The sequence below is a fragment of the Rhamphochromis longiceps genome, linkage group LG19, assembly GCF_057381845.1.
Source record: "Rhamphochromis longiceps isolate RC_006_pf linkage group LG19, R_longiceps_female_GT1.1, whole genome shotgun sequence".
NCBI lineage: Eukaryota > Metazoa > Chordata > Actinopteri > Cichliformes > Cichlidae > Rhamphochromis > Rhamphochromis longiceps.
This window is the reverse complement of record NC_140575.1, coordinates 24,713,365-24,738,149: the sequence shown is the minus strand read 5'-3', so window position 1 is coordinate 24,738,149 and position 24,785 is coordinate 24,713,365. Positions and strand designations below refer to the sequence as shown.

The window sequence follows — 24,785 nt, the reverse complement described above, 5'->3', positions numbered from 1 at the left end:
ATCACATGTTCATAAATAGGCTAAAAACACAGACAAACAAGGTTGTGTGCATTTTTGCTTAAGTCTCCTGATCTCTGAAGAAAAAAATGAGAATAGCTTGAGCAGATGAGGATAGACAGGATTTCATGGCTCCAATTAATTCTTCAGAGTGAGTCCAACAAATAACAACAATGATAAATTCATCAAAATGCTCTTAGAAATATGACCACGATACCAGCCAGACTCACTATAGTCTGTTTCCTTTTTTTTTTTTTTTTTATCTTACTCTTACTTCTCTGTGAGTCACATTAATGGCACAGCCAGTGTACAGTATTGGCATCATATTCAGACATACAGTGGTCATTATTAACACCAATCACTTGCATGTATCTTACATGGCAGGTGTCACATTGCATTTAGTATGGCATTTATATACTGTACAGTGCAGCGGCCACCAAAAATGTAACAATAATTCTTATTATAATGTGTGATATACGATACAAAATGATACATGTTTGTTCAGTTTATGTGTGCACGTAGGCGAATATACACATTTATCCAGCTTGTGTGACATGTAGACATAAATAGGGAAAAGTTTGTTGGGGGGTTTTCTGGCCATTGTTCTGGATATTGTTCTTGCAGAGCCAAGTGAGGCTCGTAGCCATGCACATACTTTGGAGAGCATCCAAAGTAAATCTTTCTTCTCTGGAATATTTATAGGATTTTTTTTTTTAAATACTTAAAGCCGCTTCCTTTGGCTGAGTTTTCTTCTTGTGGCCACACAGTGGCGCTGACGAGTGAGCAGGTGAACACTATGTTGTTTGGTGACGAATCACTGAGTCCTTTTCCTCAGACGTGACAGAGCTGATATTATCGATAACAGACAGAGAAAGCAAGCAAGAACAAGAATTTAGCATTTTAACTTAACAGCGACCGCAAACAAAGAGTGAGGATATATAAAGAGAAAGAGAGAGACTCGGAAATTAGAGGAGAAGTGAGATAGAAACTAACAAAACTGAGAAAGTGTGGCTTTCTTCTGTCTGGCAGTGCAATGGAGGTTGGAGGAGCCACCTGGGGCTGACTGGGACTGGGTGGCTGCTTTGTGCTTGTTGTTTCTGAATTTGTCCAAAAACGGAGAGTTTGGTGTGTGCTTGAACATCTACATGCAGGACTACTGCTGAGGGTTATGTATTTGATGGGACAGCCCCCCAAAACAGTTTTTTTTTTCATGCTATTTCATGTTACGTTATTAATAGATCTCCAGGCCAGTTGAGTGTGCATTTGGCTTCTGTGTCCACTTTTTCCCCATTTTTGTAATTGATGCTCATTCCCTGCTCATGATTCAACGTGGGAGGTTGAGCTGGTTGGTGCGACTGCCCTTTATAAAACACAACCAACCAATGCAAGGAGCCAAGGCGTCTGGTGTCACTAGATGGATGAACGAAGAGCTTTGACTGGCTGGGAGAGATCACCTGACCCAGGCACTGGCAACACTGGACACAGACATGATGCTGCAGCGTTTCTTCACCATCATGTTGATGTAGGCCCGCATAATCTTGGTGATCTCGCCGACCTAAAATGTGAAAAAGGAGATTAGTACATCCTAGATAAGAGGTATCAAATCCTACGCTGAGAAAATACGCTGAGGGGGGGTGATTAGACAACGAATGATGAGCTCTCACCAGTGGAGTCTCAAAGTACATCTCTCTCTCATCCACGATGATCTTGTAGGTGCAGGGCTGTGACGCTCCGAAGAAGGTGATGTGTTCGTACTGGAAGGTCTCGAGCGGTTTGGGTTCTCCTCGTTTATACACAGACACGTTGTCAGCGCTCACACCCAGCCACAGATCATGAGGGAAACCTCCCTCTTTACACTAGCAAGAGAAGAGAGAAGGGAAAAGAAGCAGATCAAATTTATTTGTACAAAGCTCCAAAATTGATCTTCTGAGCGTTTTTCCTCACCTCCACATCAAATAGGGTGGAGCCATATCCTGGCCACTCCTTAATGATGCTCATGTATTTCAGCATGGCCTGATGCTGCGGCATGCCCTGCAGACGAGTCCACTTCTCGAGCACGCTGGTCCGTGTTGCAGACGTCTCCTCCTTCACCCACATCTCAAGCATTTGCTCATCCTCCATCTGAAACAATCAGCGAATCCTCCGAACTATCATGTGTATATTTATTTATTTATTCATTTATTATTTAGTATAGCAGGAGACGGATTTCAGTGAACTTAAGATGCAGAATTGTACAAATCACTTTTGCAAAGTAGAATTTTAAAATGAAGTAGCTATATTTTCTTTAACTTTAATGAAAAGCTACTTTTTCCTCCATCACTGACCTTCTGCTTCTTCAGTGAACCAGTCTTGAAACTTCTCCTAAGGGTGCCATCCAGGAAGCTCGGAGTCTTTCGTTTCTCTACGCAGGGCCCGACACCACCTTGTCCTACTGCCACGCCTTTTCCATCTACAGCTCCAACACCTCCAGCCCCTCCAGCTCCACCTGTGACCCCCACACCCGGTTTGGTGGAGTGCAAAATGCGGTTGCGCAGACGTCCAATTGGGTAGACGCTCCCCAGGCTCCACCCGGCTCGACCTGCCCCATCACCGTGGAGATACTGAAGACGTAAAGCGGCCAGGTGCTGCAGCGTTTCCTCCGAGGCCGGGAAGTGACCACTTATCAAAGATTCGTGCGCCTGGGAGAGAGAGCAAGACAGTCTGCATTTCTGACACTTATATTTCCTGACTGGATCACATCTTCAGCAGGAAGAGAAAATATCAGGCTCAATTGGAATTGCGTTCAAATACTGCTTTTGTAATCTTACTAAAAATGAATACACCTAGTCATACATTCATGCCAGAGAACCAGCGAGTCAACAGCCACCCCTACATCGTTCATGTAGGAAAGCCTCGTTTTACTTACAATCTTTAGGTCCTCGTTGATTTATCTGTGTATCGTTCCCCAGTTTGTTTAACCCAGACTTAGATTTTGATTGTTGTCAGGTGTCAACATTAATTAGTTTTGGTTTCTGGTTTTTACTCCTTTGAGATTATTATGGCTTTGTTCTTCATTCAAGGAGCTTTTAGATATAAAAACTACTTGATGTCACACAGTTTCTTACAGCTAAACCACAACAGAGGTCATATAATTTGGCACGATTACGAATTAAGAGGTTAAATAAGACATTTTAAGGGCTTTTTAATTCCTTTCATTCATGTTAAAAACATTGGGATAATCTTGGGACATTAATTTGAAATTTAACAAAGAAATGTTGGGGTCAAGAGCAGTTTCTTCCAGCTCAGAACTATCTTATTATCTTAGGAGGATGATGTTATTATCTTTTTCTTCACTGTACACTGGAGTTAGTCAATTATCTATCATCTATTAGTTATTCCAAAATTTACAGAAACATCCAGTATAAAGTGGCACTGTTTGTGTTTAAAGGCCTAAATGGTCTTGAACCTACATACATGACTGGGTCCCTGACGCAGGATTTTGAGTTTTCTTAGTTTCTTTTTGGATCAATGTTTTTTGTTTCATCTGAATCTTTAGTTATCGCATGGTTTGGGTTTATGAGTAATGTTTGCCTACTGTAGAGTTGTTGCTTTAACTTAGATTTGTTATATCATGAGTCCAGTTTTTCTTTCTTCTGTTTAAGTTTTCTTATTTGTGTTCTTGCTCACTATCTGGTTTCTGTTTTTGGTGATTCATATCATTTCATGCTTTCAGTTTATTCCTGCCTCACCTGTGTTCCCATGTTAAGTGGCCGTCTCTGTGCCCTGCTCACTTCCTGTTTTACTCTGGTATTTAGTTCACTCCTGTGTTTGATGTTTGAAGTTTTACTTCCCATGTTTTGGTATCATTCATTTGTTTCACCTGTTCCTTATTTTCTCCAGCTGTGTTGCTGTGACCAGATTAATCCCCAGAAGAATTATTGCAGTTTACTTTTTTCTAATTAGTTTTTATTCTTATTTCATTTTGACTTTTTAAGTACAGTGTACTTTCAGTTAGTTTGCTGAGTGGATTTTCTTGTTTCGGTTTAGTTTTTATTGTTTGAGAATGGTTAGGTTTATTAGTTTCAGTGTAAGTTTTGGTCTTTTTAATTATCATTGTATGGTGGACATATGTCAAAGGCAAGATTTAGGAAAATCAGTAAATATATTACAATAAAAACACAGAACTTTTTCATAGCAGTTGATTTAGAGTCTTGTTGATATCCAGAGTCTGAATAAACAGATACATCAGGCAACCTGTAATAACAATTTTGCTAAGCTAACAAATACTAAAATTAGCGATATTTCATCTATATTTTTATTTTACAGTGACACGGTGGTTAGCACTGTTGCGTCACAGCAAGAATTCCTGAGTTCAATTCTACCATCAGGCTGGGGTCTTTCTGTGTGGAGTCTGCATGTTTCCCGTGTTTACGTGGGTTCTCTCTGGGTACTCCAGCTTCCTCCCACAGTCCAAAGACATGCAGTTAGTGGGGTTAGGTTAATTGGAAACACTAAATTACACATAGGAGTGAATGTGAGTCCGATTGGTTGTCTGTCTCTATGTGTTAGCCCTGCGACAGACTGGTGACCTGTCCAGTGTGTACCCTGCCTCTCGCCCTAAGACAGCTGGGATAGGCTCCAGTGCCCCCCGCGACCCCGAAAAGGATAAACAGAAGCGGATGGATGGATACAAAACTGTTTCAGATCGTTTTGGTTTTTTTAAAGTCTAGTTTTTATTTTTGTTTAGTTAGTTTTAGTTGTTAGATCACTTTTAGTTAACTGTAGTCACCAGTATATTTGAAGCCTCAGGTTGCCTTATTTTTCTGCCCTGTTGTGCTTTTTGTTCTCTGTTTGTTCTCTTTTGCCTCTTTATGTTTCCTCCTGCTTCGATTTATAGACATTGTTGTCTGTCACTTGCTGAACTTCTTCTTGTGGATTTGGGTCAACCTTGACACCAACCCGAGACACCCACACTGACTCAAGATTATTAAGGTTTATTTCTTAATAACTTTTGAGAAGCTTCTAGAAGCTGCTAATCTCTGGAACTCTGGAAGACAGGCTGCTGTTGTGTTATTATGTAGAAATATTGTGAATGTGTGTAGGATTAAACTTTATGAAAATTTCATTAATTTTATTCTAAAGCATTTTGGTTTTAAAAGTGCTATACAAATAAGATTTCCTTGTTTTCTTTCGGACATCCTTTAGAGTTTTTTACTCATGCCTGATCTACCTTCTGTTCTTCTTCAGCAATGTTTTTTAAAGCTCACCTTTTTTGGTCTCACCTGCTTCTTCTTGTGTCAGCATTTAGGTTATCACTTTGAGCTAAACATAATAATTAGAGTAAATCTCACCTGTTCAAACATGAAAGCAAACTCCACTCCCTCTTTGGGCATGCTCTCTACATCCAAGAAACAGTACAGTTTAAAGTAGAGTTTCCATTCTCCTTCCTCCTCCTCTTCTTCACTGCCTGCCAGTCTGAAAAATAAAGGAAAACATGCCATGCGTTACTGCAAAGTGTACAACAAAGACACGGTTAAATGGACGGCAGTGTTTGTTCACAAAGACTCGGATACCTCTCGAACTTGGCCAGAACATCTGCCACAATCACTCTGCTCTCCAGAGCTCGGTCTGTGAAGCTGTTGTGCTCAAACAGAGAAAACAAATTCTTGCTTTCCTCCATGGCCAGACCTCTGATCAGCTTCTCTACAACCTGCAGTAACAACATTCAGACGGCGTTTAGTATTCCCATTGAAGCTGATTTATTTCATCTTGAAAGGGTTTTTCAAATAATTCAAAGATCACTTGCAAATCACATGCACCCAGCCTCAGCTTTCTCCTTCTATTCAAGGTTAATTTTTGTTCTTTTATGTTTAAGATGAGCTAATGCGACTGCAAGTCTCCAGATATAGGTGTGAGTGATGGATCATTACACTCAATACAAGTGTAAAATGAATACACTTCTAACTTTATCTTACAGGTGTGCATTTTAAATAATGCATTTCAAAGAGAAATATGTTTGTGTATCTATTGTGTTTATGCACCTCTCCAGCAGTGGTGTGTGAGTTGATGGAGATCTTGCAGGAACCTCCTCCATGGCAGTAGACAGTAGTGCTCATCTCCTGCCTCAGCAGCAGGGCGGCGATCTCCTCCTGAGAGGGAACAAACTCACGAGTTTTGGTCTTCTTCAGGGATTCTCCAATGAAGGTGGCATACCGCTCAATCTCCGTGCCTGGATAACGCTCACGTATCCTGAGTTACAAATACACAAATATACACAACACATTTACACGCATGCATTTTATGGATGCTTTGTGAGGGAAATGCTATCCCTAATGCAGACGCTCACCTCTTGAGGTGGAAGCGGAGGTATCTGAGGATGGCTCGACTGGGTAGGAAGGTGCAGCTCATGCAGGTGAGCAGATGCCAGTGTGCACGATTGGCTGGACTGTTAGGCTGAGGCACATGATTGGTCTGCTTGATCACCTGGCAATAAACCTGTGGGGGAAAGATTTTTATCAGAGTGTAAACAGCTGGAAAACTGAAAGAATATTCTATGGGAAATAAAATATTCAAGTTTTATTCTGAAAGTAAATATACAAAAGTACCTCATCCCTGAGAGGGCGCAGGTCCTGACACGTCTGCAGGATGCCCTGAATGATGGGCACCGTGTCTGCCAGTGTCTCCATCTCCTGTAGTGAGTTGAAAACTCGCACGGCCTCATCCTGCAGACTGGCGTAACCCTGCTGCCTTTGTACTGCACGGAGAAAAAAACACGTAGGTAATCAATTAGGCTAAAGATGAGAACAGTAACATCAAGAAAGATTACATTAAAGGATGACTGTTGTGCCAATGTCAGCATTTTAAAGTGTTAAACATGTTGTCTGCATGTTCTCCCTGTGGCTGCCCGTGCAGGTTCCCTTCTGAAGCTCCTGTTTGTGGACACCAATTGTTATCACAGTCCAGAGAAATGCTTGTTAAATTTAATGACAACTCTAAACTAGCTCTGGCTGTGGATCTGTGAGCTTGTCCTTGTCTAGCTCTATGTTAGTCCTGTGATCTGCTGGCGACCCCTCCTGGGTATACCCAGTTTTTCACCCTATGACAGAACTTTTACTCCATTTTACACTTTTTTGAGTGGGTTTTTTTGGCCTCTTTAATTTCCTATGAAACAGGAAGTTGGGAGCGTAAGAGGTTTCTCTATTTCACTCACAGCTGGTGACCTCTCCGTAAGGGAGGGGCAGTAGAGGCGCATGCAGAGGATGCTGTGTGTATCTGAGGATGGGGTTCCTCCTGTACATCTGCTCCACTATTTCTGGGTTCACACTATTTTCCTGAGAAGACACAATGGTGTAAAAAAAATCATCTTAAAGACACACATCTGCTGATGAATTTGAATTTACTCTGTCTATGTGAGCGTCTTACCTTGATGTCTCTGATGAGCTGCAGAGTTGGTGTTTCTATTGGGGTCTTGCTGTCTATGACTCCCTGTATAGCAGCTGTCCACCTCATGGCTTCATTCAGCATCTTAGTATAAAGACGGTAGGAATGCTTCCTCCCGTACACGATGATGTTCCAGTAGCCTGTAAAAAAAAGAGGGTGGGTTAAATCCAATAAAATTATTTCTACTAACATCGTGATTAAGTTTTATGAGAGTTGTGCAATAAATCCTTTTAATCTAATTCAATAAAACCAGGGTACTGGTACATTTATCAAGTCTATAATTGTAAACTGAGACACCGGCATATATCCCTAACCTCGTAAGTATAATCCCTGATTAAATGTGCCCTTCTTTCCCGTTCCTTTCATTTCTCTCTGCTCACCTGTCTCCCTGTGCACTCGTTCATCCGGCTGAATGACAGAACAGAGGGAGTTAAGGACCAGAGTTCCCATCTTGGAGGAGTTTTTCTCTGAGCTCTTGTAGTAATCCAGGGAGTTGTGGGTTAAAACAAACCAGCGCTTCTTCAGCTTAAGGGAGGTGCTCTTGGCATTTGTCTTCATCTCCTTTTGGAGCCACCCTGAAGATGGAGAGGAGAGGGAGGCAACAAGAGGAAAAAGAATGTAGAAAATATTGTGATACCTAAACCTTTACGTTGAAGATATACTGTTTTAAAAATGACAGTATGGTGTTTTTAGCGAAAATTAAATACAGATAATGCGTATAGTTCTAACATCTATAAATGGCCCAATATTTTCTTGCTTAAAATATTCCCAAAAGTAAAAAAAAAAAAAGTAATAAAATATAGAAAGCACAGAGTTGCATCTATAAGTTTGAAAATATCCAAAACCCTCACCTCTGACAAGGAACTCCTGTCCATCTATCCTGGCATCTCCTTTGGGTTTCTGCAGCAGACTGATCCAGTGATGCATCTCCTCTGGTGTGTCGCTGTTGCAGTGGATCACACGATTGGCCGTAATGATGACGAAAGAGTTTGGCCTGAAAACATGAACTATGAGGGTAAGTAGCAGCCAGGTGTTGCTAACAAAATGCACTTGACCAATTGATGATCAGCAAGCGTGACCACCTCAATATAGTGAGAAATTCTGCCAGGTTTCTCATATGGACCATTCAGGTATTGACATGATGCCACAGAGGAAAAATATCAGCATTTATCTCAGAGATAGAACTGTTGCTGCCAGTCAGTCTGAGTAGGCAAACATTGATTTCCAAACAATTTGGAAACCATGGTGCTACAGTGAGAAAGATTTCAAGTGGAAAACATTCAAGACCGATGCCAGTCTTCCCGCGAGCGACTTCATCTCAAGCTCAGATAAAGCAATGTGCACATAAACTGCAAAAATTAACACTCTACAGACCTCAGTTATCATGCTAAATGTTAAATTTCATGACAGCACAATTAGAAGAAGACTGAACAAGCCTCTTTCTTTCTAAAAAGAACATAACAGTATGGCTTAGGTTTCCACAGTTACATCTGAACACACAACAAGAACAAAGTCCTTTGGACAGATGAGACTAAAGTGGAGTGTTTGTAGATAATGCACAGTGGCACGCTCGGTGAAAACCAATCACAGCAAATCAGGAGAAACACCTCATAATAACTGTCAAGCTTGGTTTTGGAGGGGTGATGATTTGGGTTTGTTTTGCAGCCACATGGTGCAAAACAAGCACCTGTGGCTGCATTGCATTTCTTTAGTGCTGATCTTGGCACTAAAGTAAGTCTCAGGTCTTGTATAAAGTTGCTCGTCATTCTTTTCTACTAAGTTCTTCATTCATACTCCAACCAGAGAGAGAATTTCTTCTTCTTCTGCATATGAGGAGAACATCAGCTTCTTTTCTAGCTGATCAAACTTACCGATCAGGGTTGTCTGATGCACAAACGGAGTCAATCAATCCCACATCAAGAGTTCCCTGAATGAGAAAGGAGAGCATTGTTCAAACTGAACTATTTGTCTTAATAAACCAATCCAACTCGTGACTGTTCACAACCTTATCTGTATCGTTTTCGATAAGAAAACCATTAAAACAATAATCACCTACAACCAATTACAAGCTATCGAACATGCACATTTTGTGGGAAGAATATTTTCAGATCAGAGGAATTTACTGATTCGTGTTTTTAAAAGACTGACCACAGCATTTTTGGGGTTGGCCTGTTCATGGGACATCTCCAGCAGCTGCTCGGGAGTGCACACTCGCACCTTACTGAGCACGTTGAACCACCCACTGCACAGACGAAGAGGATGCCATCATGTTAAAGCTATGAAATCAGACAGGGATAGGTGCTTGTTTTTATTATTAGCAGTCTATGGTCAAGTCTACGTCATACCTCGCATCCTCAGGCGACTCTGCGAACACTTGGTATGTCCTCTCATCTGTCACAATGTTCAGAGCGTTCTCCTTTTCATGGTTATCCACAATCTCCCTATGAAGTCATAAAAAGGACACTCGTTTGAGAAATTCAGGTTCTGTCTGGACCAGTGGACCAGAAATCAAGAGGAAATTTCCATTGATCCAGCGAGAAGCTGAAGAACATGCCCGAGCTGCATACAACACATTTTAAATCAGTAAATTTCCATTATGATCTGGTCTGCTTGAAACATGTTTCTGTATTTGCTTGTGATTTTCTGTTTGTTTTTTCTTGAGTTTTGCTAGCCACACAACTCTAGACAAATAGTGAAGAAAACTTTGTGTGATTTTCTGGTGGTGGGGTTTGTCAGAAATCTTACTTGGCTGCTCGGATGTCGATGGTTCCCTTGAGTTTCTCCTCACTGTCGTTGTCGTAGTACATTAGCTTACTGTCCCTCAGAACAAACCAGCGCATCTTCCAATTCCTGCAGAGAAATAAGACACTATGAGCACTCTTCATAAGCTTAATATTGCCCTCTCAACCTTTCTATTTAACAAGATCACAACTACATCTCTTTCCCCAAAAAGAATCAATTACCAACTAATTGAAGAACCACTAAAAGCTTAATACATTGGCTTTAATGTATTGTAGTGAACTCCTGCAGGGGGTTTAATCCCTATAGTTACACAAATACTCAACGGCATTCAGAACTACAGACAAATTAACCCATTCATGCGGATTCAATAAATCTGTGACTTTTAAGCTATTTACATTTAAATAAATCAAGCTAACAAACACTGTGGTGTTACATGAAGCTGTCATACTGTATTATACTTCACCTTTTATAGAATTATGAGGAAATATGAAACATTCAGTTACATTTTAAGATCTTCTGCTTGGCAGTGTGGTAGGATCTCACAGACCCATCTTGTTGACATTTTCTGAACAGCTTTGTAAAAATCATCACATCATCAGATTGCGCTGAGCTGTAATAGTGCTTTTATTTGCAAAGCATGCAGGCTTCGCTCAGTAATAACTACAACAACCTCCGTGACAGAGTGGACAGTCCTCCTCCTTTCTTGTAGAGCCAGCCTGACTTCAGAGACTCTTGTTTGGACCGGAACCACATGAAGGTCTCGTCCTTTAACACGCACCAGCGCCTCCTCCATGGGATCATGAGACCAGCTGAGGGAGCACAATTGGGAGACATAGTCAATTAAAAAAAAAGGTCTAGTGGATAGGATTTGGTGCCCACACTGAAAGAGCAGAGCTATGATTATCTGCTATATTTAATAATGCAAGTGCTACAGAAATAGATCAGAAACACCAGCTCTACAAAGAAAAACATCTATACCCTTCATGTATAGGTAGCCGTGGAAATATGGTGGCCCATTTCCATTGAGCAAAGTCACCCTGCCATTTGTCACTTCTTCATCAGTGTCCATCATGCCATCATGTTCATCATCACTGTCCGCATACTGCAACATGACACAAGAACGTTAGTGACCTGCTTATGCTTTTAATAATAATTACTTTTATTCCATAATGAGATAGCACGCTAACAGTTTATTACAATGAGTTAAAATGCACTGTATACTCTAGCTGCTCATACATATCTGCGTGCACGCTTGTGAGGATGCGTGTAAGTGTGTGTCCTCACAGAGTCAGAGCTGCCTCTGTAGGACTCGACGCTGGCGTTGGTGCAGGTCGACTTCCTGGGGTGTTCCTCGTCCGCCACAGCCGCGCTCCCTCGGTTGCTTCCCGACACGGAGCTGTCGTCTCCGGCGGTGACTGACCCCTCTTCCTCTTCTTGGTCGTAATCTGATTCTGTGTCGGCCGGCATGCTGTAGATCGGCTCCTCGCCATCTACGAGGCTCTCCACCATGCTCACTTTCCTTTCTGGCTCTTTCTTCTCCTCCTCTCCTGGTGGAGGCGGTGGTGGAGGCACAGTGGTGCCATCTCCGGGTGGAGGGAGGGGAGGTGGAGGAGGAATTCCACCCGCAAGCATGCTGTCTGATGGAAGGGGGGGCGGAGGAGGTGGTACAGGGGGCACTGTTCCCTCTGCAAAGGCAGGTGGTGGAGGAGGGAGTTGGGCAAATATTTCCTGATCCACAGGAGCATTTGTCTCAGCAGGGGGAGGGAAGTCAGGCAAGGGGATACACTCCTCCTCAGCATGAAAGCCTTCGTCTACATCCTCTTCTTTGGATGCTCCTCTGGTGGTGCTGGCACCTTTTGGAGCTTTCACCTCTGCAGCGGGCTTAGCCCCGACTGCTCCCAGTGAGGGATCAACGCCTCCAAAGTTCAGGAGGTCGATGAGCTCCGTGGCCTTGCGCGATGCCTCCTTTTTCATCCGCTTGAGCTCAGCGTCCCGGCGCAGCTGCAGCTCCTGCTTGGACGACTCACAGAGCTGCGACACTTCATCCTCCCTCTTCTTCTGCAAGCGCTCAATCTCTCTCTCGAGCTGCAGGATCTCCTCCATTTGGCGAGTTTCATCCTAAAGAGCAGACGAAAGGGTTAAAACACTCCCATTAATGCCAGTGAAGATGCTTCTGACGGCTTTACCTTTGCATCTGCTCCCTCCGCTTCCTCCGTCTCCCCTTCGCCCAGCGTTTTCTCCTTCTCCTCTTCCTCCTTCGTCTTTTGCTCTTCTTCCTTCTTCTTCTTCACCCCTCTCAGTTTTCGAACGTGAGCACGCGCCACCTGACCTCGTCGGTGTTTCTGCAGCACCACCGCTGCCTTGCGCTGCTTCACAAACCGTTTGCGTTGGATGTGCCTTCGTAAGTGTTTCTGGAGGGTGACGACGCTGGCACGTGCACGTTTGAAGTGCTTCCTGTGGATCGAATAACACAAAATTCAAAGCAACAAACATAACTGGTCCCAAAAACATGACTTCACGTCACAAGATTCTTACTTAGCAGAAAAAGTGAGTAGGTGGGCTCGGATTATCATGGCGGCTTGGCGGCGGACTTCATCTCTGTCTTTCTCTAAACGCTGCTCCAAAGACTCCTTCATGAACACCTGCAAAACAAAGAGGTGACAACAGTTTATAGCCAGCCTGTTAAACAACCTTGATATGAGACACTGTACAAAACTTTGCCATTTTAGATCTCCAAAAGGTAAAAAAAAAACCTCACCTTAGTCTTGCCTAACTGCCACTCCTTCTTGGTCTTATCATATTTGGTCAGAAGGTCTGTGGTTCTCTTCTTATCATCTCCTGCTGTCGGCACCTTTTCTTTCAGAATGATCTTATAACTGCCATAAAAATGTAACGTTAAAGAAAAGAATTGATACTTTTAAAAAACAAATCACAGATATAGAAAAATATGTAAGAATGTAGATTTAGAGATCTTTACCGAGAGAAGAAATCTTTGAATGTTCTGCGAACTGGGAAGCCAGCACGACGGATCTTCACGGTCTCCAACATCCCAGAATACCTCAGCTGATTCAGCACGACCTCCGGGTCAAACACATTTGGAGTCTGAAAGGATGATACAAAGGATTTAACACGTAACCTTGATATAGTACAGAATAATACTGTCAGATAGTGATATTAACATGAATATGTGAGTAGATAAAGACATTGGATAGAAAAAACAGACCTTTTCCATGTTTGGCTTAATGCAGCGAATGAAGAAAGGATTGGAAACACTCAGAGTGGCCATAAGAGCGTGAAGAGAGTCCTAAAGAGATTAAGAAAACAATAAATGCCGATACATCGCCATAACAATCATAACTACCATTCCAAAAAACCCCAAAAACATTTTCTTTAATGCATTTTAATTATTCTCTCAGTTCAAGACCCTTAGTTAACAGTTAGCACCAACATCATATCACTCACCCTGAACTGGGAGCTCACTGTAGGTTTACGCCGGGCTGTTCCCATCTTCTCCTCATTGTTCCTGCTGCCGACCTTTTCAAACAAGTCGTAGATGAAGTCCAGTCTATGAATCGACAGAAATACAAAGGATGAAACACACGCATCTGCTAACTCATGTTAGAAAACGTATTACAGGGTACATCGGGATAACAACAAGGAAACTGGCAGAGCTGGAAAAAATAAACAAAAAATCCACCACAGTGTGTTTGGATGGTCAGTTTCAAAGCTCATTAGAAGCTTTTAGAAACACTTTTTTCATATTTTCAGAAACTAATATCCATTATTTTGGTTATTGTTTGGACTTCAGCCCAATAATTCATATCAGCTTAAAACAAGGCAAACAAAACATGGATTTACCTTTAAAACCCTTCTTTCTTTGAATGACTGGTTAATTAGACCTCTGAGTCCTAATTAACCATCATATCTGCAGATATTACCTGCTGTCCTTGAGCATGTTCAGGATGTCATCTCTGAATGTGTCTCTGTTCTTCTCCAGGATTCCTCTGACATCATAGAGGACCTGTCGGAAACAGATATTATAAACTACACTGACTTTACAACACAATGATGGCGTGCAGCAGGTCCGTTCTGAATAAAACTCACCTCTCCAGCATAATGTTTGATACCAAACTGATGATCAGCAAGTCTGGGCTTGACATAGTAAGGGTTTGTCTGCAAAAACAGAAGCATGGCATTTAACATAAGCTCAGCATTTAGTGAATTACGCATAGAGGTCATTAGGAGATGTGTAAATAACTCACAGAGTGTCGGCTGTGCAACTTCTCCAGCAGAGTGAAGTCTGTTCCTTTGGGGAATCGGCTCTCTTCATTCACTAGTGCCAACAAGCCCAGTTTCTAGGACAGAGAAGGAGGGGGGAGGGGTAAAGTGGTGTTATTGCATCAGTATTATGAAATCAGCACCACTTTCTAAGACATCGGCCCCACAAATTATTAGATTTCCAAAAACAGATCTGAAGGAGGCACCCAAGCTGGTCTTTAGTAATGGTGAAGTACTGGAGTTTTTATTTCAATTCCCTTCAACGGACTGAGAAAAGATCATGCACTCAAAAACTAACATCTTCATTACATTTATGCTATGAGTTATAGCAAATGTATTTTTTACCTTCTCTATGAGGTCAAGACACTCGGCATTGTCCATCCAATCAATTGCTTCCCACTGAACACCTTCCCTGTGGAGAGTACAACAAAATATTTATGCAAGGAAAAAGAAAAAGGTCATATTTAAATTTACTCTTCCATTCCCTTTTCCTTAAACACTTTAAAGTCCGCTTCACAATCCGAATGTCTTTAGGTTCCATATTCACGTACCGGTTGTACTCCAGCTGCTCCAGAGAGAAGATGTGCTTGTTGAAGTACTCCTGAAGCTTCTCATTGGCATAATTGATGTTAAACTGTTCAAACCGGTTGACCTACAGGCACAGAGGCAGGGATTGACTTACAGACATGTCATGGTTCTGTGTCGTGAAACAAGCTCAACTTTGTCTGGATCATCTGGATCAGTGAATCTAAAAATGGCGATCCTGCATAACGGCAATCACAAAGCTGGTTATCGTGTGGCTCAGCTAACTCTGGGTTCATGAATCCAGCTAGTAGCACGTTTCCAAAGTATTCCAGTTTTGCCAGAAAAAAGAGAAAATGCTTATTCAAGTTCTTCTTTTATTTTCAGTGCCCTAATTCTGGCTCTTTGCTGTATCATTATGAACAAGTAATGCATTTGCTAATCTGTTAGAAGTTAACCAAGCAGAAAGGAACCCTATACCCTCTTCTGTGGTTTCCTCTGCCTTGAAAACTCCACTATTAGACTCCCATTTAGTCTCATTCAACCGCTGTTTAATATGTTTGTTTATAAGGTTTTTTTGTGTCCACTAATCAGATGGCAGATCCGGTCCTGCTTTGGTCCTATCGAGCTTTCCTGCTTCTGCAGCTTTCCCTAATTTGGCTTTCCTTCTGTCCTCTCCTTGGCTTGGCTCAGATCATCTCAGTGCTCTCCTGCAGTCAGTACTCAACCTGCCAGCTCCATATTATTTCCCTTCTGCCTCTCTGCCTTTTTATCCCCCTGGTCTAAAGAGACTCAAAAAATACTTTTGTAAATTCTTAAGTTTTGTTAATAAATTATTCTCTGTTACACCTGGCCTCTAATTTCTGTTTTTCGTATAGCTCTTTCTTTTATAGAAAAGAAAAACCTTATTAGTAAGCTTTTTCATTTGTCTTTGTCAGAATCCTATATGAATGATAACTCAGTGTTTCAGTGAAGTGATTAGTCAGTAGTAAGAAACTCATTAATCTTGCTTAGTAACAGGATGAGTAGCAGCTGGCAGCTTAGGAAGCGGAGGAGAAAATTCATGACCTCAAAATCAAAATTTGCCAAACAGAGGGAAGGTCAAAGCCCTCACCTCAAAGTTCTCAAAGCCAAAGATGTCAAGGATGCCGATGGATTTGAAGTTTTCCTTCCCCTTAATCTTCTGATTAATCTTGAGGATGATCCAGGAGAAACACTGGGAGTATAACGCCATGGCGACAGAGTCCCGGGAATCAATAGCCTGCAGCAATGAGGGGGAAACCCAAGGGAGGGTTGAAATGAGTAATGTGACTATGTCAGGAAGAGGCAGAAATCAAACATGGAGGGGTAAATTAAAGTGTGTTTATATGCATGTGTGTATAGGGACCTGCTCAATAGTAAGTGGGGAACAGATTTCCTCTCCTCTGAGGATTATGGAGCGCTGAGTCATGACTTCAGACAGCTGGAAGGCATCCAGCCCCAACAGCTCACTGGCATTGGTAACCACTGGAAACATGGACAAAGACATGTTAAACATCTGGAACGTTTTCTATGTCTACCTCGATTTTTATATCATCTAACTCACTTTCTATGAGCACTTCTCTGACCTTGCTTGGTGGTGATCTGAGCTCCTCCTGCAGTCATGAACTCAATGTTGCCAAGTTGTAAGACTCCCGACAGCAGCTTAAACATGTCTCTGATCTCCTCCTCCGTGAACTCCAAGACCTTTAGCGCCTCCTGTGCAAAGACGAGCACGGGGAAAGAGATTGTGAGCACTTTCTCAGAGCCAAAGGTTCATTGATAACATTCACATCCCAGAAAAAGGTTTGATAAATGGAGGGGAAAAGATCTTTATTTCTCTGAGGCTAACCTGCTCTGCTCTTAAGACAACAATATGTCAGTGTTCAACAAAAAAGATTAACAGTTTTATGGCTGTGAGGACATCAAACTTTACAATCTAAGGTCACCAATCCTCCCTGCTATCATCCTGTTAGCGTTGGAATCTCTCTGCTACTTTTGTAACTGGATAAAAAAAACAATAGATAACAATAGAGAACTGTTCTTACAGACCTCAGTACATCTACTTGAAGAACTGAAGACAAAATCAATACTGACCATAACACTGTTAAACAGCTCTTTGTCATTTAGACTCTTGTCCTTAAGACATCCTGATTGGCTGAGGTAGTGGTAAGATTCAGCGGGATCCTCCAGGAAGTAGAGGCCTGCAAGAGCAAATGTATAATGTGAGCAAACGATATGTATTCACAGGTAAAAGTTAATGATTAATAATGTTTGTCCATCAATATTTATTCTTCTCTATTATAACTGAAATCAAACTATTTTTACAATAACTTCTCACATGAAGCCAAAAGTGTAAATTGGATCATTGAAAAATAATAAAAATAATAAAAGCTCGCTGTTGATATTTACGCTCGCACAGCTTCTTACTTTTTTGCTCTTTACTAGCTCCTGCCAGCAGAGCGTAGAAGATGTGGTAGTTTCGCTCTCCGGGGTTTTGTCGTACCACGCGGTTCTACAGAAAAATCAGGGTAGCAAAGTTTCCATGAACATTTTATTGTGATTGACAATGTAAGACTGACACGTGACTCCTAATAAATTTGATACGAGGAGGTCGAGACATCCTTACCTTTTCAAGTAAATCTGACAGGAAGTGAGTCAAAGAAATTCATCATTCATATAATTCACCTTCTAAGAATCAGAAACATACATTTCTACCACAACTTTTTATGCGTGTATGCAAAAACAAGCACCCGTTCAATCATACACAGGTGTAAATTTCATGCAGTTAGATGTATTGTGCTTTAAAGCAAGGATACAATCTATGACGCAGCCTCCTTGGATGTTGCCGCTCTCAGAGAAGTGAAGTTGGATGAACTTCCCAAAGCGACTGGAGTTGTTGTTGTAAACAGTCTTAGCATTACCAAAAGCTTCCATGATGGGACTGAAAAGGGGGAAAAATTATTTTTACAGTATTTTTTTTTTTACCATATGTTTTCCAGAAAAAACTTCAACAAATTCGACATTTTAAGGAGAACATAATATCCATATGAGCTCAAACCGTGCTCACTTAGCACTCGCACAGTTGTAATCCTGACACTTGGATTTAAATGATATGAAATTTCAGTTACACAAAACATTATTCTTTGAGAACTTAACACCCTGTTAGAGATGTAAATAAAAGGCTTTAAAGTCTCAAGTAAAATGAGCTGGTAAAATCCCAAAGAAAAGGCAAAGGCCATAAGCAGGCCTTGAATGGCTGCCATCTTTACCATGTAAGCTGTTAATCTGATATATAAAATGTGTAAAACACACACTCCTAATCCCGTCCTTTTACTACTTATACAAGTAGTCATTACAGAAACTTAGACTTCATCATATTTTCTGGCGTTAGTGATTATTTCTTCACCACAGCCTAGCAGGTAGCACGCTCCATGGAAAAGATGCTAACCCACTGACTTGTTTCTTGGCATTTCCTGAAGCTTGTCATGTTTACTTCACTGATTCGCATACCTGCTCTGTACGATGGCTTGCTCCACACGCGTGCTTTTCTCTGAGGGAGGAGTTCCGGCTGAGTTCTGGCTCATCACTGACAGAAACTGCAACAGCAGTTTGGTGCTTTCAGTCTTCCCTGCTCCTGATTCCCCACTGGAGTACACATACACACAAAGACACACATAGCCCAATTAAATCCTACACACAATGACCTTCACTGACATTCCCGTATCTTGAACCTCTCCGGTTATCTAATTGGTGTTGCAGGTTGATAGACCTCAGAGATATTCAGCCTATCGTAATCAGGCTGAGCACAAGTGAAAGCATGATGGGATGGTGGACACTAGAACCAGATCAGGCCACTTAATCATGCGAACCAATAACCCTACTTTAATTTGGAAGAGGAAATTGTATTTATTTTCAAAACAAAGGGAGACACGGTCATGATCACAATCTATTTGTTCTCTAGCTTGGTCTTGAATATTGCTCTGTCTCGCATTTCCAATCAACCACTGACATCAATATGTCTGGGATGCAAACCACTTCCACTTCCTTAAGCCTTTACCTTGATTTTTCATTAGGTCTAATAGCTGTCAGTGTTTCACTATCTATGCACAGGCTTCAACTACAAACAGGCATAGGAACAGCAGGATTTTCTGGGAATAAGCATACTAGAAATAGTAGACTAGAAAGACAAGATTTAGGAAACAAAGTCATGTTTTGATAGCTTAGTAGAGAAAGATAGAGGGATAGATGGGTAAAGAATTCCCTGAATGTCCTCCATCATTACCTGATGAGGATGCACTGGCTGTCGTGGCGTTTCCAGATGCAGCGGTAGCATTCATTGGCTACAGCAAAAATGTGTGGAGGGAGTTCCCCCAGATGGTGCTTGGAGTACAAGTCCACCCTCTCTAGGTCATACAGACCAGGGATCTGCTTGTATGGGTTGACAGCTGCCAGGATGCTGCCGATGTTAGTCTGAAAACAGCGAAGGAGAGACATTTCAGGTTCAGTGTCTGTATCATCTTTCCTTTCTTTTTATTATTTGATTATATTTGGTCCACGTTTATCCACTTTCTATATTCATATGACCTTATTGGCACATTTAGTGGACTATCCACATATAAAATAGTGCTAAAGGACACAGATACACATGAGTGCATGAGAGCGCAGTAATACAGAAAGCAGACTCACACAAGAGAAATTCTTTTGATCATCTTAAGGTAAATCCGTATATGGACAATATTTCATCATCTAGATTAGGCAGTCTAGATAATCTAGCTGTCTGGTAATCTTCCAGGTTTCCAGACTTTTGAAAATTTCTGTGCATCAGCATAAAAGTGATCAAAATGTAAAGACTGCAATGCATACTGATCCCACAGTTTGGAGGAGAGGGCATTCATGTGTAAGGATGCCTGGGTTAGTGATCAAAAAGAAACTTTTATGCGTTTTATTTCCTATCTGCATTGTAAAACGCGCATGTATTCAAACCACAAGGCCATCAAATCAAGTGATGTTGCAGATTTTAAACTGCACTATCGCACCATAAAGTCATTCATATGGTTATTTTTTTGCAATGAGAATGATATATGCTGTGAAATGGTGAGCAGGGATATGATGCTTCTACAGTTAGTGGGCTTAAATATCAACATATGAAACAAAGCAGATAAATTTATTTCGTAAGAAGAAAAAATAGAATAAATCCTGCCAATGGCGTGAGACGATTTAGGTTCCTCTTGCTGCAGAATCACTAAATGACCACCTGATTTAATAAAACATGAAAGTTTTAGACAGTTTCAATAAGGAGCAATTTTCAGTCCTCCTAAAGAGCTAAAGTTGGCCTGTCCTAACCACTGACAATTTCATTTCATAGCACTCACTTCTCTCTCCGTCTTTTTCACTTACAGACGGGGAGGCCTGATGAGTGGATTTGTGTCTCTTTCTAAAAGCCTCACTCGTGTAAGCAAAGGAGAAGGAGGTGTGTGATAATATAAACACACATAATGGCCCTGCACAGACATAGACATAGACACACATGGCTCGCTGAATGCACTCACATAGATGCAATCCTTCTGGTAGCGTTGGTAAAGGTTGTGCATGATAGCGGCTTCGTGCAGCTCCGCCAGTGCTGACATGTCCTCCACCCCATCGATGCTTGACTGGTGCATAGCGTACACTCGCTCCCTGGTGACCTCGGCCTGCTGCAAGTAAAACACCTGTATACAAGGAGACGTAAAGATCATCACCCAGTTTTTGACTTCATACTTTGGCATGAAATAATACAATAATATTCACAAGTGTTGTGAAATAGCAATCTAACAGCAATGCAAAGCAGCATATGTGCTGATTGTGCAACACTGACAGTCACTTGGAGACAACAAATGTGGATAAATCGAGACTCGTGAGACCAGGTAACGTTGAATCTGTGTGAATTTCAGCCTCAGTTTCCCATTCTTAGTTGACAGGAGTGGCAACCAGTGTGGTCTTCTGCTGCTGAAGCCTTGACGTCTTACAGTTTGACATGTTATGAGTCCAGAGCTGCTTTTCTGCCTAGGTTATTTGTGCTATTCAGCCGTTATTAAGGGAATTCCTTTTAGTAGTTTTTTTGTTGCTATTGCTGTTTTTGTAAGTTTCTTGAGTCTAAAGGTTTCTAGGCCAGTTTAATTATATTTTACCTTTTTTTGTTATTGTTGTTTTTGAGCTAACATAACCTGTCACTGGTGTAAAATAGGTTCATATTCACTGTAATGAAATTAGAGTAAATGTAGTCCCCAAAACTAGAAATATTCCTTTAAAGGCTTTTGTTTGTAATTTAAAAGGAAATATTCTAATAAATAACACAGACCAAAACTGAATAACTGGCTAATCAATGTTTCTGACACAAACAAATACATGAAAGACTCCAGCATTCCAACGTCTCTCCATTTTTAGCATTAACAGGCTAATTGTGATGCAACATGATGAAAATCCACATGGTGAGAATACAGAGCCTCACGGCTCCCTTCAGACCCCCCATCTCATCTATGTCATCCATTGCCATGGCAACTAGAGAATTAGGGGACAAAACGGGTGGAGAAGCCGGCTGTGGGAGGGGAGGAGAAAGAAGCGAGAGAGGAACACCGTGAGGACAGAAGCAGAGAAGATGAGAGAGGGCAATGGATCTGATCTGGAAGGACATGACAAGTGAATGCAGCTCAGTGTGTATTCAGGTCAGGCACATGGATGCTGCTGCCACAATTCCCATCCGTCTTCCTCACACACGGTGCACAGACGCACACAGGCTGTCATTCTACTTCAGCGTAAAGGTCGCTCATTCACTCCAGCGAAATCAGCCCGGCCAAGAATAGAAACCACGGCCTTTACGATACTGGGTCGTTAATATGTCATCTCAGTCTCACAGCCAGCCTCCACCCTGAGTGAGCTTGCTGCTGTAACAGATGTGGTGGAAGTCTGTTGAAAGCGGCAGAAGGGTGAGCTGTAGGCATTCCGACATCCTGTTCTTAAATAAATCTATTTCACTCCAGTGACGCTGCCTTGCACTGCACAGAGCTGTTGCGTGCCGACGACTCTCTCAGGGCAAAAGAAATCATCCCATGCCAACTGTTTGTTGCATGTGGCTGACAAAAGAAACCTGTGTGCAATATGCTGCCGTGTTTCCACTTTTCTCTCTCTGAAATGCCAAAACATCAGTTAAAGTATCGCAATGCTAATGAAGTCGGTAACATTTCTGCACTCACTGAGCTGTAAATGAAATGACCCAATTGTACCTCACCCTCCATTATAGAAGGCATGACTCATGTATGATGACACGTGCAGCTAACAGCTCTGCATCTTTACTGTGACCCCATCCATTTAAAAGGCCCTGTGTTCTAAATTGGATCAATTTAATGTTACGTGCTGTAGAATGCTTTATGCATGGAAAAGACTGCCTGAGTGTTGACCCTCTTGCTGCATGAAGCTGATGAAGAGGATTGTGACCAGATAACGTAGTATAACTTACTAATATTTTATAATTTAAGAACTCAGCGTCATTTACTTTCTTGCTGAGAGTTACATGAGAAGATGGAAAACATCTATGATATATTTATCTGAATGTCTGAGTTATTAGTCTTCACTTCACTGCTTTGATTTTGGGACCCACTGCTCTAACTTCTTCCCTATTCACACTTTGCACTGCTAAAGAATCTCTAAAGCTTCATTTTATGCTACCTGCTCACGACCAAACAGACCAAAAAAGGTAGCAACCAGCTGCTAATCATAGTGGAGCATTTAAGAGCTAAAAAGCCAGACATTTAAAAGCTCATCGGAGACCAGGGATGAATATTGAACTTAAATCCACCCTGTGAATGAATGATGATGTTGATCCATATCTGACCGTATCTGTTTTCTCTTGGTTTAATTAATGCTACGTCCTGCTATTTTCAACCTTTGAAGCTGATCTATGTGTGAGTGTGGTTGTGCTATCATCACTGCCTGATGTGTGAGTTAGACACACGCTTGTCTACGAAATGAGATGGACCATCGTGCTTGTTTGTCATGATGTGGACAGCTGTGCACATCCATATTGCAGATATTACAGGCAGACCTTTTTTTAAAAATAGAAAGATGAAAATACTCTTGAAAGATCTCCACTCCATAAAGCTTTTCTTTCCACTTTTTTCCATTACTTTCTCATCCTATTAAATCATGATCTCCCACTGTTTTTTTTCTGGAGTTCTCCATGTCTTCATGTCTTAAACATCACTTCTGTCTCTCTCATCTCTCTTTCTCTTTGTATGTCACCCGTCTTTTATCCCTCCCCCATCATTTCTCGTGTCTCTGTTCCTTCGATCTCGCCTCTCTTATCGTTCCACTCTTCATTAATTTACCTCCTTCTCTTCTATCTGCCCCACACTGCATTTTTCCTTTCCTTTTTCCTCTCCTCTGTATTGCTGTTCTCGTCGTCAATACTGTTTTCCTTCAGCTTGTTTTTTATACTTCAAGTCTTTCCAGTATACTTTGCTATCTATCTGTGTCTGTGTATCCCTCACAGTGAATCACTTAATGCCTAAATGGCTCAATCTGAGACCCCCGTCTGTAATTGAAGGCACACCGAGAGCCTTTTCAATCAGAAAGTCAAGCACGCCTGTGCAATCCAGAGTAAATTACAGTGGAAGGGAAGATAAGACTTCACACACACACAACACTAAGAAAAAAAAACACACCAGGTCAACAGAGAAGAAACACAAATGGATGCCTGCATGTTGTATTTACATAGCTATATTTGCATAACTTATCTTCATAACTCTGACCAACAGGAATATCCAGCAGTAGTCTTGAAATGTATTAAAATAATCTTTGATTTTGCTCTTCTGGATTTTGAATATTTCTATAAATTCTAACAACTTCCTCATACAAGTCTAACATTCCTGTATAACAGGTTAGCGGGATAGCACTAAAAAACATAGACATGCATTCAAACTGTAACACCTGTGACATCACTCCTGCTCTTTTATTTATTTTTCAGCAGCTGCTGTGACATTATTTTTAACATTTCACTGTGCGTCATTGAGATAGCTGACCTATTCTCTACACTGGCTGAGTTTTATCTGTAAATGTGCAGAATTACGTCAAACTGAAGTGAAGGAGTTTACTGATTGTACTGTTTACCCTAAGGACACTTATATCCATATAATATTGGAAAAAGAAGCTCTACAATAGGAAAATCAGTGAGTTAAACTCATGCACCTAATCTCCTTTTAGGTTTTTTTTTTTATTTGAGCATACTCTCTTCCACAAACTGCAACTTGTATATAAATGGTAACCTATTTTTTATATTTGTTCAGACTGGTTGTTTTATATCTATATTTAATTTGTATGGAGCTGAAAGAATAAACTGCCTACAGGGTTGAAAGAATATTCAAACGAGCCACAATCACATCCTCATAACATACAAGAGAAAATGGCAAACAAATGGCAAACTACCATTAAAGGGGGGAGGGGATTGCTAAAATGTATATTTGAAGAATTTCTTAACACAATAACTAAACAAATAAATTCCTGGGATACTTTTCTGCAACATATAACTGGTTATGAAGCCAAAAAAAAACCCAGCATTTAAAGCAGATATTCACAAGTAATTCAGGGAGATGAGATGCTTCAAATTTGGAAAGTGTGTCAGTAACTGAAGTAACCTGCAGCTGAAGTGAGAGAGGGGGAAAAGAATTTTGCAGATGTCTCTGTTTTCTTTCATTGCCCTCCAATAGGTTTTAACACACATTCTCTACATGGAGCCTATCTGCACATTAACCCACAAAGAAAATAGGTACGAACAC

General features: G+C 41.3%; 1 protein-coding gene across 1 annotated transcript in view; it reads right to left on the bottom strand.

Annotated features, from left to right (window-relative positions):
- Window positions 1-236: 236 nt before the first annotated feature.
- myo10l1 (myosin X, like 1) overlaps window positions 237-24,785 on the bottom strand; it is a 50,604-nt gene continuing 26,055 nt past the window's right edge. The window contains exons 3-43 of the mRNA XM_085391584.1: window positions 20,529-20,687; window positions 19,262-19,449; window positions 18,490-18,624; window positions 17,796-17,920; window positions 17,606-17,619; window positions 17,407-17,491; window positions 17,074-17,180; window positions 16,566-16,695; window positions 16,346-16,464; window positions 16,073-16,219; window positions 14,988-15,088; window positions 14,782-14,848; window positions 14,421-14,513; window positions 14,263-14,331; window positions 14,097-14,179; window positions 13,621-13,723; window positions 13,382-13,462; window positions 13,136-13,260; window positions 12,917-13,034; window positions 12,694-12,800; window positions 12,345-12,612; window positions 11,443-12,276; window positions 11,137-11,260; window positions 10,829-10,967; window positions 10,162-10,266; window positions 9,762-9,857; window positions 9,565-9,658; window positions 9,288-9,343; window positions 8,268-8,410; window positions 7,797-7,991; window positions 7,399-7,556; window positions 7,187-7,307; window positions 6,582-6,730; window positions 6,323-6,471; window positions 6,018-6,225; window positions 5,550-5,686; window positions 5,328-5,451; window positions 2,322-2,675; window positions 1,942-2,118; window positions 1,662-1,853; window positions 237-1,552 (exon numbers count right to left, since the gene is read on the bottom strand). Coding sequence (XP_085247710.1) covers window positions 1,448-1,552; window positions 1,662-1,853; window positions 1,942-2,118; window positions 2,322-2,675; window positions 5,328-5,451; window positions 5,550-5,686; window positions 6,018-6,225; window positions 6,323-6,471; window positions 6,582-6,730; window positions 7,187-7,307; window positions 7,399-7,556; window positions 7,797-7,991; window positions 8,268-8,410; window positions 9,288-9,343; window positions 9,565-9,658; window positions 9,762-9,857; window positions 10,162-10,266; window positions 10,829-10,967; window positions 11,137-11,260; window positions 11,443-12,276; window positions 12,345-12,612; window positions 12,694-12,800; window positions 12,917-13,034; window positions 13,136-13,260; window positions 13,382-13,462; window positions 13,621-13,723; window positions 14,097-14,179; window positions 14,263-14,331; window positions 14,421-14,513; window positions 14,782-14,848; window positions 14,988-15,088; window positions 16,073-16,219; window positions 16,346-16,464; window positions 16,566-16,695; window positions 17,074-17,180; window positions 17,407-17,491; window positions 17,606-17,619; window positions 17,796-17,920; window positions 18,490-18,624; window positions 19,262-19,449; window positions 20,529-20,687 — 6,084 coding nt within the window. The 3' untranslated portion in view covers window positions 237-1,447. The remainder of the gene's footprint in view (window positions 1,553-1,661; window positions 1,854-1,941; window positions 2,119-2,321; window positions 2,676-5,327; window positions 5,452-5,549; window positions 5,687-6,017; window positions 6,226-6,322; window positions 6,472-6,581; window positions 6,731-7,186; window positions 7,308-7,398; window positions 7,557-7,796; window positions 7,992-8,267; window positions 8,411-9,287; window positions 9,344-9,564; window positions 9,659-9,761; window positions 9,858-10,161; window positions 10,267-10,828; window positions 10,968-11,136; window positions 11,261-11,442; window positions 12,277-12,344; window positions 12,613-12,693; window positions 12,801-12,916; window positions 13,035-13,135; window positions 13,261-13,381; window positions 13,463-13,620; window positions 13,724-14,096; window positions 14,180-14,262; window positions 14,332-14,420; window positions 14,514-14,781; window positions 14,849-14,987; window positions 15,089-16,072; window positions 16,220-16,345; window positions 16,465-16,565; window positions 16,696-17,073; window positions 17,181-17,406; window positions 17,492-17,605; window positions 17,620-17,795; window positions 17,921-18,489; window positions 18,625-19,261; window positions 19,450-20,528; window positions 20,688-24,785) is intronic.